General features: G+C 44.2%; 1 protein-coding gene across 1 annotated transcript; it reads left to right on the forward strand.

The window, feature by feature from the left end:
• Positions 1 to 8945: 8945 nt before the first annotated feature.
• si:ch211-262h13.5 (uncharacterized protein LOC571127 homolog) lies at positions 8946 to 13042 on the forward strand. The gene is made up of 7 exons (XM_068743873.1): positions 8946 to 9173; positions 9697 to 9807; positions 10303 to 10390; positions 10966 to 11132; positions 11454 to 11561; positions 12065 to 12139; positions 12554 to 13042. Exons 1-7 carry the CDS (start codon positions 8946 to 8948, stop codon positions 13040 to 13042), a joined length of 1266 nt encoding a protein of 421 aa, XP_068599974.1.
• Positions 13043 to 13924: the final 882 nt, after the last annotated feature.

Below are 13924 nucleotides of genomic sequence, written 5' to 3' on the forward strand. Positions count from 1 at the left end.
ATTATGTCCAAGTTTGCATCTGGGTGTGATAACTTTTCCAAACTTTCAATTGCACCACGGCGAGGAGAGTCAGGATATGTTCCCTCTGACGCGTTTCTAATCAACGTTTTCAAACTGTGGCTGCAGTGATTCTTAAATCATTCACTGTGGAAATAGGTTAAATAATAAAGAGGACTTTAACATACTATATTAGGGATCAGTCAACAAGATGAAATATGCCATATTTCATTGTTTTATTTGGATATTTTGTTGGGAAATCTGTGGTTAGTTTGTGGTTGGCACCATCGTATCACGGCACGGGGCTCTCTGGGTTCCGATCCAGACTGGTGTTCCGTTCTCTGTGCTTTCTGCAAGCCTTCCCAGGTTCCCTGCAAGGAGCTCCAGCTTCCTCCTGCAGCCCAAGGAAATAAAAAAAATAAGACTAAATTATCTCTCGATGTGACTGTTTGTCTGAGTTCATGGCCGTCTGGCTTTATAAATAAATTCCACTGAACTTGACCTGATTACGTCTGTTCGGCTCCTCTTCAGTGATATTTTATTCGGTTTGATAGTATTGTACGGTATATTTCCAGTCTTATTCTGTTTGATGTCTCTTTATTTATCATCTCACTTAAGCAGCTCAGTCGAGCATGCTGATTTCCACGACAACCAGACAAATCCTTGATAGTCCTCTCTTTTTCTTTGTGGTTTTCTCACTGGACGATCGTCTTCGTCGGCACGGCGCTCCTTTATCAAAGTTTGGGAAGCTACTTTGATTGATCAGACAACATGGAGCCGGTAATGATGTTCTCAGCGGAGCGTTCCCTGGAGTGATTGCGGGGCCGTGTTTGTTGATGTTGCTCAGATTCATCAGTCTCGCAACCAAATGGAGTGGACGCCTGCTGCCACCGTTCGGCATTCAAATTATCTTCTAGTCAATTAGTAAGAAAAAAACTTTAGAAGAAAAACTGATCCAGGAACTTTCTTCTTCTTCTTTGAATGACCTAAATCTGTTGTTTCAAATAACCGACATTGAGTCAGCAGCGGGGGAAATGATACCCCCACCCCCACTGCTCCCCACGGAATGGGAGTTGACTTGGAGTAATTTTGGATTACGTGAGCAAGCACGCACACGAACGCACCCTCTAAATATATGCACATCCCGCCCTGACTCACTGATGAGTGCAGAAAAACCTCATTAAGATCAAACGCTTGTTTTTCTTAATTAACACACAGCAGGAAATTAATCAAACTGGGGTTATTTTTAATCGTGGATTGGCGTTTCTGGGTGTTTTCTTTCTGTTTGTGTGTGTGCGCGTGATCAAAACTATACTACATGATTATATCACTGACCTATAAAGTCACCTCCAAGTCAGGTTTATTGAGCTTGAATTGAGTGGAATCAGAATCAGTTTATAGGGAACCAGTCTAAATCCAGATGGCGTCCCTCCTACAGCCATCACATCGTCCAATCAGGATCTACAGGTTAAACGAAAATCTTTATTGCCATTTAACTACGTGCAAGCACTTTTTCCACCGGTAGTTATGTGGTTTCACAGCAATTATTTTTTCCTTTTTGTCCCCACAATCCACCAGGGCACACTGCAGGAAAGAAAAAAGCCATATTAGCTTGCAGAATGTTACGGGGATGACATCCATGCATCTCCAGGGAGGGAGGCAACAGTTTATTTCAGCCTATCTGCGGCATCAAACTTTTCAACTTATTGCATCCGAAACCTTCTGCTGCACAGGACGAGCACCTGTGCGGATTTCCTGTACAGCAGGAATTATTCCACAGGCTCACGTGCACGCTGCCTGTTTTCACCTATGCGCACCAACGCACACCTGAATCTCATCTTTTTGTGGAAGACAGTTCTGCTGCACCTCCGGGAGGGGAAATCATGTTAGATCGGGTCTTTCACACACGGTAGTAGAACGACACACAATTCAACCACAGGGGCTTTAAGGCTGGTGTCCTTTGTTCATTAAAACCTGGCCTGCGCGGATCTGATTATGCCGCATCAAAAAAAGAGTCCCCAAATGCCAAAAATGACAATGTGTGTTTTATTGTTCTTACAGAGGCCTCTCTCTCTCTCTCTCTCTCTTATTCTCCAACGCTGTGGCAGCGTATGTGTGTTTCATTTCAAACATGCCATTTCAAAGCTGCATCCAGATGTGGAAGCGGGGGTGCCCACAGAGGGAGGTGCCCACAGAGTTCAAGGCATTGTTTGTTTAATTATGCATGCAAAAACAAGGTCTGAGCTCATTACAATGATGGACCAACACCACGTCTTTATCTGCACCTGTGTGCCAAGCTTTGATGTCACAAGCTTCTGCAGCTGCTTTGCAACTTGTGAAATATCAGTGGATCATCAGCAAAACAGAAGAAACACATGCCTCTGAAAGCTGCAAAGATACATGTCACGTCCGTCTACGTATAAATGTCAAGGGAAAAGTGAATCATGAGTCCCACGGTGCAGACGCATCCAATCGCAGAGCTTTAAATCCTGTCCTTGCTCAGAAGATAAAAGTTAGAATGTTGAGAAACTGCATTATTCAATCAAGTCAGTTTTTGTGTCCGGGGTCGGTTCTGGATAACTCGGCAGCATGGACAGTCTTTGTTTACGCCCCGTCACACCGGAGGGAGACCCCGTTAGCCCTCGGGACCTGCTTGTCCTCTCCGGACAAACGTCCCATCACGTCCTTTTTAATACCGCAAACCACTTCCCATTTCAGGGTTGATAAAGCTGCAGAACCGTTCCTCTAGGGAGGCGCTGAAGTGTTTGTGTGTGAGTGTGTGTTTGTGCATGACTGTGTGTGTGGAGTGTTTTTCTTGTCCATTAATACTTAGCATTGGCATGGCTCTCCATATCCTCTCCTGTGGCATTGGAGTGTTGAAACATCTATGATTAAAGCTGTAAAATGGTGACTTCACTGTGTTCCCTTCACGCTCCTTGTGTCCCTCCTGATTTGGGACAACCTCCTCGGTGATGTCATGGAAGGTGCACGCACCGTTCTTAAAAGGGATTTCATGTTCTGAAAGGCAACATGTACGACTGTTAAATGGAAATGTTTTGTGTGTGTTTTGCTTGGGGGGGGTTGCAGCGTATTTAGAAGTTTGACTGAAACAACAAGGTTTTGAGGAATTAGACAAACTGGAAAGAGAGGGAACGACATACACACACACGAACTTCAAACGACATGCACACTGTCAGCTCACACACACACACACACACACACACACACACACACACACATGCATGCATGCAGTGACACACTTTCCTTGTCTCAGTCATTCTTTGGCTGGCATTTCCTGGGGTTGCTCTCTCCGCATGAGCTTTTCACACCTCCTCTCTCCCCGACTGTGAGCAACACTGATATGATGAATAGAGAGGGAGAGAGGGAGACAGAGAGGCAGCACAATCAAGCAGAGAGTTGGTCAGAGGCAGCCAAGCAAAGAATGGCAGGCAGACAAAGAGACAAACTGTGTTGGAACGGTGCCGGGTCCTGCATTTTTATTTTACCCTAACCAGCCGTGTCCAGTCAAACATCAAACCGAGGGAAGAGAAGGCAGAGTTCACAGGAAGGGAGGCAGCACGCGTGAATGTATTCGTTTTTTATCATTCTTAGAAACAGGACGTATCCTTAAGTCATTCTTTAAGCTTTGCATTTTAAAGACATAACAACGGATGGAAGGTCCGGCTGACCTCGGATGGCTCGGCTCGTCACCCTGGAAAAGTTTGCTTTTGCCGTAGTTTGTAAAAAACGATTATCCTCAAGAGAGGCAATTTGTACCTACAGAACAACACTGGTAGGAAAGGACAAGGCCGAAAAACATCAGCGAGCGCGCTAAATGCAACAACAAAAACACTGCATCAGCCCTTCAGTCGAGGAAACCGAATCATGAATAAATCACTGCGTGAGCTGCATGCCTGCCGACATGCTCAAAACTGTAAGAAATGTCTAGAATGCACTCTGCTATGCTAGAAATTTAAATATGTATTTATATTTCACCTCACCAGCGTTAACCATATCAAATTGTGTTATTTGCCATTGGATTAAAACAGTTTGTCGCACAGTTAGTCTTAATTTTCAGGGGTATCTGTGTCCCTGCAGCCGGGAGATAGTGTCTGAAAATCATTCTCTGCTACAGGAACGATACGAGCATCCTCCAAAGCCAGTCTGGTCAGCTGCGATATCAACACGGCACACAATATATTAAGTTCTACTTTTTATTTTGTTGTATTTAAAGTCCCTCTCTCAAAAACGCATGTGTTTCATACAGACTGACTTTAGTCTGCTTTGGCAGGCGGCCTAGATATATAACATCCCATATATAGGAAAGAGAGAGAGAGAGAGAGAGAGAGAGATCTCCAGTCCTTAACTACAACCCCCGGTGCTTGCAGTTCGGGTTGGTTTGTTAGTCATTCAGCACCCTGTGACGTCATCACTGGGTACAAAGTCGAGGATAACACAACCTCATTGAGATAGTCCAGAGACAAATTGACCTTTTTTGAAGCAGGAGCAGTCCTCTTGGAGGACCCTATAGATAAAACATGAAGAGATGTGCTAAAGCGCCCTCCAGGGGCATCCATCTTTTGATATTTCCAATTCATCAGGTGGGCCTTCATTTATTTCATTTTATTCTATAAAGTTTAGAAAGGCTTAAATGTGAAACACATTTTTTTTAAAAACAATATTTGATGGATATTAATAAAGAGAGACAATAACGCTAAGTGATTTTCAAAGACTGGGCTGAGACAAGACGTGAGATTAAAAGATCACTCCTGAGAAAGTGAAAGCAAAAGATAATTGAAATGGCGCGATGCCAACAACATCCCACATTCCCAGTTTAGTTTATAAGCTGGTCTGATAGCAATCGGATCCTTCGACAGAAAAAGAAACGGGCACAGTAAATCTACTCAAGTGGAAAGACATTAAAAAAAAAACTTTATAAAATTGTAATGCGGAAACATCCTGAGACAATTTACAGGTGTGAAAACGCGTTCAAATGTATCGCGCCCAAACAGACGCGTGGAGCAGATGGATGCAAAATACATGAGAAGTGTAAAGTCTGCCAATGCGAAAGGTAAAAAGTGGCGAGTCATCACCAAGCAGAACACGGCGGGCACGCACACGCTCGTGCACCCGCGCGTGCGTGACAAGACACACTCGCAGGCTGAGACATCCAGAGCATCCTCTGTGTGCCGGGCTCTCCCTCCAGGGTAAGTTAGTGGTGCTTTTAAGTGCCGACATCAAAGAGGGCTGTATGATAAGAAAAAGGCCTCGGGGCTGTAAAAGTTTGAGTCGTGGAGTTTGATACCCTGTCGGGTTGGACAAGGTCACGCATCGAGCGGGTGACTTCTCCCTAACCCCTCTCATGAACAAAAACACGGAAAACAACGAGCGCATGGATATAAACCTCAAAGTACAGCAAATAAACAGCAGCATCCAAGTATGAGTATATAAATAACTTGCAAATAAATAGCAAGAAGATGGGGCTTTTTCCAAAGAGCTGCAGTGTTACTGCCAAATAATTATATTTTAGGAAGATGGCCTGTAGGCAAGGCGTGATGCATCTTTAGCCGAGGAGGTAAAGCGAGGAGTTGGCATTCTTGCGTCATGTCAGCCAGAGTTTGGAGTGCCACAAGGCGCATCAATCACATGCAGTGATTGGGCCAGTCTCCCATACTGTGCGCCCTCATCCCAGCTCTGGGTCCTCTATATTGCATCCATCCATCCATCCCCCGGGTCACGGGGGCAGCAGCCTAAACAGCCGGCCACTTTTTCCTGGCTGGATGCACCTGGACATCAATAAAATTCTGAATAGTGCCAATTATTTTCATATCTGCACCTCAAAGTGGAAACTTGGAAAGACATTTCCGATTTGGTAATGCATGGGAAAACAGATGTGAGCGTTTTCCCCACACATGAGAGGACTTAGTGAGCTCACAACGCGATATGTGGTGTCAAAGGGACACAAGTCAAGGGTAGGCTAACCTAAAAATAAATCCATTCTTCACGTTAAAGGGTACGGTGATGCACCAAAGTTTTAAAATTCAAGAGAGTATTCTTCTGTCTCCCTTCCAAGAGGCATCTTCCACCAGCCACGGGCATAAAAGCATGAAACGTCTCACATTACGTTGCTCCAGAGCGGGTGTCCTGCTCCCATTCCCTTCCCATGGCTGCAGTAAAAGGAGCTGAATAGCCTACATAATGGGGAAATTAAGAGTCTGAGGCTGACAACTTTATCCAAGTAAAACGACAAAGATTTGTGACCGGCACTTGCAGAGAATGCCAATCAGCTGTGAAAGCTTTGTTAACCTGAGCTCGTAGCTTGACCAATTACAGGTGGAATGTAAAAGGTTTAGTGGTTTAGCCCCAACAGTGTTGGAAGGAAATCTTCCAGGGCGGAGGGGGGGGGAGAAAAAGTTTAAAACCAATTACACGGGGAAATGAGCTGTCCTGCTCAGTCTCCACAATGCCTTCCTTTCTCTCTGCAGACTGAAAGGAATCAGACAGAAATCCCAGAAAAGAAAATAGGGGGGGGGGGGGGAAAGAGGAACAGTGAAAGAGTTAGAAGATAGAAATCAAAGATAGTATTTGTGTAAATGAAAGCGCTGGATATACAAAGAGGATGATTTGTATATCCAGCGCAAAAGATAAAAAGACTGGCTTCCCTCTATAATTTTGTTCTATTCATTAGATGTACCGATACAAAAAAAAAAGATAAAAGGTTGAAATTTAAATAAGCCCACTGAAATGCACAAATCCCGAGTGGTTGTGAAGTGAAAGAGGAGAAATGGCATTGGCCTTATTTGATCTTAAATGTGCCGTGCAGTGAAGAAACAAACACGTTTCCTCTCCAACTGGCAAGCCATGTGATAATGGGTGCGATTTCTGCCAGTGTTTCCCCCCAGAAATGTGTTCCTGGCGATGTGGAACAGGCTGTGAAGGAAGCATTTAGACTGTGCTGCACAATTCTCTGCAGAAAACAATGAACCCCCCCCCCCCCCCCCCACCAGAATTTCAATCATGTCGGAGTAAAACTTTCTGCCACGAGGTTGCACCGATGAAGCCTTTCAAATCAGCATTCAGGCAACATGAAACTGGGAGCCCCATCGTATCTGGGCCCAGGTATCACTGCAGCGAGGCATCGCTCTGAGTCTGCAGTGGAGCACGAGAGGAGATTACTTTGTGCTCACATCAAAAGAGGGTTGTCTAACTTGGGTCTGGCGTTGTGCTGGTAAAGCGAGTCCTTGGAGCGGCCTCGCCGCTCTTATCTCTCCCCCGCAGACTCGCTCCGCTTTCTGCCGCAGCACAAGCGGCTGCCGGGAACACTGACATATGCAATCGCGGCTCTGCACGGTCAGACACCAGAGCATATTCTCTTACATTAATACCCACGCGCACACACACACACACTCGCATGAGGATTCGTGACAACACATATGGAGGCTGCTCTTTTTTTTTCTCCTCTCTTTTGATGTGTATTAACAGAATTTGTTCTGCTGAGTGAGTCTCTCAGCTTCTGCTGGGAGCTGAAGCCGGTTCACCGAATATTTGAAATTGGTTAAATGATTGTCCCTGGACAGATGGTTGCAAAAGGAACCCACTGCACTTGAATTTGACATTATAGAATTTAACCACTCAAAAAATAGGCTCACTACCAAAGTGAACAAAATAAGCTTTATCATGAAACAAAACTTCAGACCTTTGTACTACCTGATAGCTCAGATGAGGTGTACGATCTCCATGTGTTTAAGCGCCCATCCCCCACCCCCCTTGGGATGGGTTAGGGGGGTTTAGAGGTAATTATCATGTAAGGAAGTAATACTATTCAATAATAAAGAAATGCATTTAGCAAGTAGAGTCTGAGAGGTTAACTGAAACTGATAATTTGCAGAAGACTTTGGCCCGCTGCTGCTTCCAGACAGAAGAAAGGGGATCACCGCTGTCATTAAAATGAGTCCTGAAGGCGTCATGAATATCACTCGCAGATTTCAGAACAATTCATCCAGTTGAATATCTGGATCAAAGTGGTGGCAGAGCGATGGACTCACCACCGTCCGACTCCGTCGTCCCTGCAGCCGTGCTGCTAATAAGGCTGATTAAAATTCTTATTTCCTGCATGGCTTTCTATAATCATTCAAACTATTTTGTTTTCACACTTTGCCAAACCATTTGATTTGTGATTTTATAGACAAGCGTGTTCCTGCGTTAAACTCGCCGTCAGACATGGATCGATCTCGAATGGAAGCAATCAAATGGCTCCAAAGTAGTGAACCCCACCCATGAGACAAAGCTTTGTTCAACTCGAGAAACCAGCGTGTTCTGGAGCAGCTGAAATAATTACTATTGCTCATCATGGTAATAAAGTAAATTCCGTCAGATTGACGGTCGTCTGGTTTTCGGTAAAAACACGAATATCACAGGATGTAATTCCACAGTGAGTCTAACCAACTGGATTTAGGTGAATCATTAACCCAGTTCTGCCTGATGGACCCTCAGTTTCACCAGACCTCCCTCCAGTGAAGAGCTTTGGACTCACAGTGGCCCCTCATGGTGAGATGCGCACATTGCAGCCACATCATATGACCCACAAAGGAATTCTCTGCTGCAAGTTGTAATATAAATTACAGAAAATCGCTTTGCAGTTTTCCTAAATACGCCATGTGCATCTAAAACATTCCCTTGGGCTGACAATAAACCCCTGAAATCTTATTTGCATGCTTTTCGCTAACTCTATTTGACCTCTTGGGATGCATATTTTCCAGAATCAGAGCAACACCCATTCACAAATATCGGCCCCTTCGACAGCAAACACACTTTGTCCTTGGCATCATTTCAACATCCGTGATCTGTCCATTCCAAAAGTCACTGCGGACACAAAACGCAAACACAAGAGCACAAACTTCACTCAAAGCCCTCTCTTTCCGTTAGATCCCCTCTGAACCTCAGCCGCCATGGACAGATGCCTTTGCACGCCATTATTACTATTATCCCTGCTGTCCTCTCACACTGTGAGGGTGCACAGTGAGGATTTTGCACGGACGCCTATCGCTCCCGTCCCCTGCAATGACAAAGCGGTGGAGAAGTTGTCTCGTCTGGCTACCACTTACATCAACGAGGACCGTGCCGACGGCTACAAGTTTGCGCTCAACCGCATCGCAAATGTCCACCTGCATGCTCAGGTAAGCACAGAGACAAGTGTCCCTTGGAGGAAGCTGCCTGTGGTCATCGAAATACTGTGTCAGTGGGTGGCATTTGTTGGTTTAACAAGAGAAGTGGGGTAGAAAAGTTATTTTCCTCTCTGTTGTTGCTCTCGTGAAAAGGATGCCTTGGTCCAATCTTAATGCCAGTTGGGGGGGGGGGGTCCCATTTGAGATGATTTGTCTTTCATGACAGGACTGATTGTGCAAAGCTACTCTTGCAGTCAGAAATCAACCGCTGACCTTGGTGCAATGTGACTACGGTAATTCTCAATCTGGGGAAATTATAATGAAATTAAACTGTGCTTTTAAGGTCTTATATTTGGCCGCCCCAGATCATAGTTTTGGAACCACTGCACTGAAAAATAAGACTGAATTTTTTTTAATATTTGCTGCCCCTAAACAATCTCTTGAGGATAAAATTAAACAAATTAATATAGAAGAGCACTCTTGGATTTGTTGCACAGAATGCGAACACAAATTCTGTTTTATTTGTGCACCTCAGGGCCCTGCAGGCAATGTGTACTACCTGGACTTGGACGTCCTGGAGACCAAGTGTCACATAGGAAGCCCAAAATCATGGAAGCGGTGTGAAATCAGACCATTTATGGAAACGGTCAGACACACACAAAACACACACACACACACAAACCACACATCCACACAGAGGATATTACAAAGGACTTTATGAGTGACTTTGTTTGGGGAAAAAAAGGCATACAAGTTTAGTCCCTATAAGTGTACAAATGGATAAACATACCATTCTAAGCATGAATTTGAATTACTGTGCAATTTCCTTGTTTTTTACAGCTATTTTTTTCCATTGTCACCCTTAAGCTTAACCCTTTCATACAACTTTAAATTTTAAACCAATGTATTATGCAAAAACAATCCACTGAAAAAGAAAGTCCAAAATGTCCTCAGATCCCGACAATGTCCTCGCTCTCCTGGTTTATTGCGTTGGTCTGCACAAAGGTAGCAGAACAAGAACAAACACACAACCGGACTCACTTAATCCAGGACTGTTTTAGCCGGATCAGGTTCCAAATCTTTGCAGCAAAGCACTTGTGATTGTTATAACCTGAGATTCTCTCTATTTGACTCTTTCCAGCAAATCTCTGGAAACTGCAACACCACCATTCTCCACACCCCGGAGGGATACTCCTACCTGTACAGCTACGAGTGCACTCTGGTTCCAGGTATCAAGTAACAGCATTTTAGATGAGCAGCTCAATGCTGGCGGTTAGCCGTACATTGCTTCTATAAGTTATACCGCTGAATGACAGCATGAGTGAAACACCGATTTGCTCAAGAAGCTTTACGTGCCTGTTTCAATTTCATAATTGTCTTTGGTGAAGCCTGGAGGAATATAATTCTATTCCTCTCTATGCTGGGTCAACATCGTATATGATGAGAATAAATCCCCTCAAACCACCTGCGCTGAATATTTAAAGGAGATTTCTACAATGTGATATCATGGGAAGAGAATATAGATCATGCCGACTGCTGACGCTGGTTAAATTACCCAACAAGTGATTTTTGCGCTCAGTATTCAGGGCTCATTAGAAAGACAAGAAAAGGAAATCTATTTGAAATGAGGCGGTTGTCTCTGCAGACATTTGCATTTGCATTTAATAAGCCAACGTTAATGAAAACACCTGTTTAAGTGCTATCAACCTTGTCAGATCATTTATTTAAGATGCTACCAATTCAGCCAATTATTTCTATCTTTGCATGCAGCATTTAGCTACGATTCCTGTTTTGATTCCTGCAGACCCCCCAGAGAAGCTCCAGCAGACGTGTCCAACCTGCCCCCTCCTGCTGGCCATAGACAGCAAACAGGCCCTGAACGCTGCTCGGGTCACTATGGCCTCCTACAAGAGGCAGTCGACGCTGGGGGCAGGACTTGGTGTGAAGAGGATCCTCAGAGCCTCAGCACAGGTATGATATGGATTCTGATTGGACGAGCAAAGCAGCGGGGCGAGTTGTTGAGGAACGGTGCGTTTACTGGGAAATTAAATGTACCTAAAGAAGGCCCTTTAAACCTCACCGTCCAGCCAGGGTTTTGTTTGTTGAGCAAGAATCCCTCATTGAAGAGTTCACATTAGGATGAAAGGTCGATATCCTGCTCCTGCTTGCATAATTCACCTGAGATGACCACTTCCCCTCTGTCAAACCAAGATGACTATACTACTACCATACTTCATTGTAGTTATTTGTTTATATGTGCAAATTCTGCCCTTATGATTTGTTTTTTTGGAGACCATCCCAGTGAAAGCTACCTTTGTGGAGTACACAGTCCAAGAGTGTCCGGAGAGAGTGACAAAAATGGGATCCTGCCAGCGGCTGACACAAGACTCTGAGGCAGAGGTACTCGTAATTAGATCCTACAACCCTAAACCGGCCCCAGATGGGTTTTAATACATGAATATTCACATAAATGCATTACTTGCACATCATTCTAATCTCGATGCGGATATTTAAAAGTGTTTGCGCCGAGGAAAATAATGGGATATCAGTGAATAAAACTGTGTGAAGCTGCATGTAAGGACTCTGACAATTGGATGCGGGCATGACTCAAATTAATGTTGTACTAAAAACTTAAATAAACCTTAATCAGCCAGCATCTGTTAACCATCACCGCAACAAGAAGAGTTACTTGATGACCTGTCAGATTAATTTCCACTTACATTTCCACTAAAAAGCTGCAGTAATTGATTCTTTTATTGACGACCCACAGCTCCTCTCCTCATTTTTTATATTTATTAATTTACAACTACACAGGTTTTGTGCTTCCAGCTCTCTTTTCATGTTTATTTTATTTAAATAATATAAAAGGAAAATAATGAAAATGTCTCATCTTCTCCCCTCAGACTGCAGGATTCTGCACAGGATCTGTGCATGAGGATTATGATGTTCAGGTGTCTTGCGAGATGTTTAAAATACAGGTACGGGAAGTTGTTGAGCGAACGTAGAATCAGAGAGAAGATTTAGTACATTTTAGAGCATTCATGCACGTCTTTACCCAAGATGCAGCTGCTTTGACAATGTTGGTAATTTAATAACACACCGCTTTGGTAGAAATGTGACAAATGCTTTATGGTCCCGTTTGTCTCAAATGTTTTACTGAAACGAATTAAACTTTCTAAATTAATGGCGCTAGCCGTGTAATTATATTGTCATGCTGCATCTTGTGTGTTATGGAAGATTTAAAGCTGCACGATTCTGTGCTGTAATTAGCTATGATCGTCTTGCTGCTCCTTTTTGGAGCTCTGGTGCGTAACTAAACACCGAATAATCGAGGCGATTTGTTCGCCGTGCTCGTAACGTTTTCATTTATGATTTTCTCTTTTCTTCTGGAGAATGCGGACATCTTCAATCCGGTGCAACCTCAAGGTCATGATTTCCCCCTCGACCCGGAGAGCCCCACTTTCAAGCCTCCCACTGAGGAACCCGGAAATGATGGGGTTCCCTCTGAGCCCACACTGCCCCCTGCTGTTCCAGAGCCATTTGAGCCCACCCCCGTTCACCCAGTGCCCTTTGACCCCTCTGTTGGGGTTAACCCTGCTAACCCCTCGGGCTCATCTTCCAGTGAATCTGTTGAAGATCTCGCACATCGGCGCCATCAAGCTCCGGCTCTTTCTACTTTTCAGTCATCGTCTGAGGAGATCGGAGGCCTTGTGGCGCTGCGACCGCCCTTCAACTTCCGCTTCCAGAGAAGTGACCGCAAGAAACGTCTGGCCTTGGTGGAGGCGTCGCCCGCTCTCAACCCCATCTTCCGGCCTGATTTCCCTAACGGGCTCTCTCCTTTCCGCTCCTGTCCCGGTCCTTCTCGATACACCACGGTCTAACTGGAGTGTTCATGTTTGATATTTCTAGATTAGCTCTAGCGCCCTGTTACTGGAGGCTGGAAACATTGCACTGTTCCAGCCAAAGCTTTAAAAATGTGTCTTAAGTTTTGAACAATTTGAATAAATCTTGGTTTTAAACTTGGACAATACCTGCAGTAACTATTTTGGTGGCATAAAGCAATAAAATAATGATTTCACATACAAATATATCAGGGCTGATGAATGAAATCTGCAACTATCGCTGATGTCATTTCAAAATATAAGATAAGAAGTTGGTCTTCAATGTTTTAAAATATAACAGAAACAGTAAACCGATGAATAGATAGGAGGATGTCCAGTGAAGCAAAGAGGATTCTTCACACTGTGCCAAAATAGCACTGGGTTGAAAGATGAGCACAAACATCTGAGAAAAGCTATAAAAGCAGACTTTCGCCAAAAGTGTCCTTCTCAACACAGAAACTGGAGCTTTTAGAAAAAGCCCAGAGGAGAAAAGAGGCGAGGACAAAATGAAAAATCATCCTGATCCCGGCCGATTCTGAAAAAAGAGCAGCATCCCTGCTTTTCAAATTCCCCGGAAACTCATCCTCTGTGAAAGCCACTCACCGAACAAGGACGGAGCAATGTGAACTCTAAAGCAATGACAGACACCTATACATCAGGAACTGAGACATAACTAAGACAGAGCAAAGCCCTCGGGCCGAGACGCAGTACTCTGTCTTCATTTTAAGGACTGGAAAGCCCATTTTTATAGAAACGACAAGAAGTCTGACAGATGAGTGGGGAAAAGGTTAAAATAATCATCCAGAAACAAAGTTGTCATGCCTGTAGAGCGTGAGTCAAAATGTCTCATCTATGCATATTTATGAATAACAACTTTTTATT

Source organism: Brachionichthys hirsutus, chromosome 9 (assembly GCF_040956055.1).
Source record: "Brachionichthys hirsutus isolate HB-005 chromosome 9, CSIRO-AGI_Bhir_v1, whole genome shotgun sequence".
Lineage (NCBI taxonomy): Eukaryota > Metazoa > Chordata > Actinopteri > Lophiiformes > Brachionichthyidae > Brachionichthys > Brachionichthys hirsutus.

Excerpts from the sequence above, each read along its gene's own strand:
- si:ch211-262h13.5 (XM_068743873.1), top strand. The coding sequence starts at position 8,946 with ATGGACAGATGCCTTTGCACGCCATTATTACTATTATCCCTGCTGTCC. Across the intron at positions 11,133-11,453 it reads TCCTCAGAGCCTCAGCACAG|ACCATCCCAGTGAAAGCTAC; the intron begins GTATGATATGGA and ends GTTTTTTTGGAG. Across the intron at positions 12,140-12,553 it reads GCGAGATGTTTAAAATACAG|AATGCGGACATCTTCAATCC; the intron begins GTACGGGAAGTT and ends TTTCTTCTGGAG.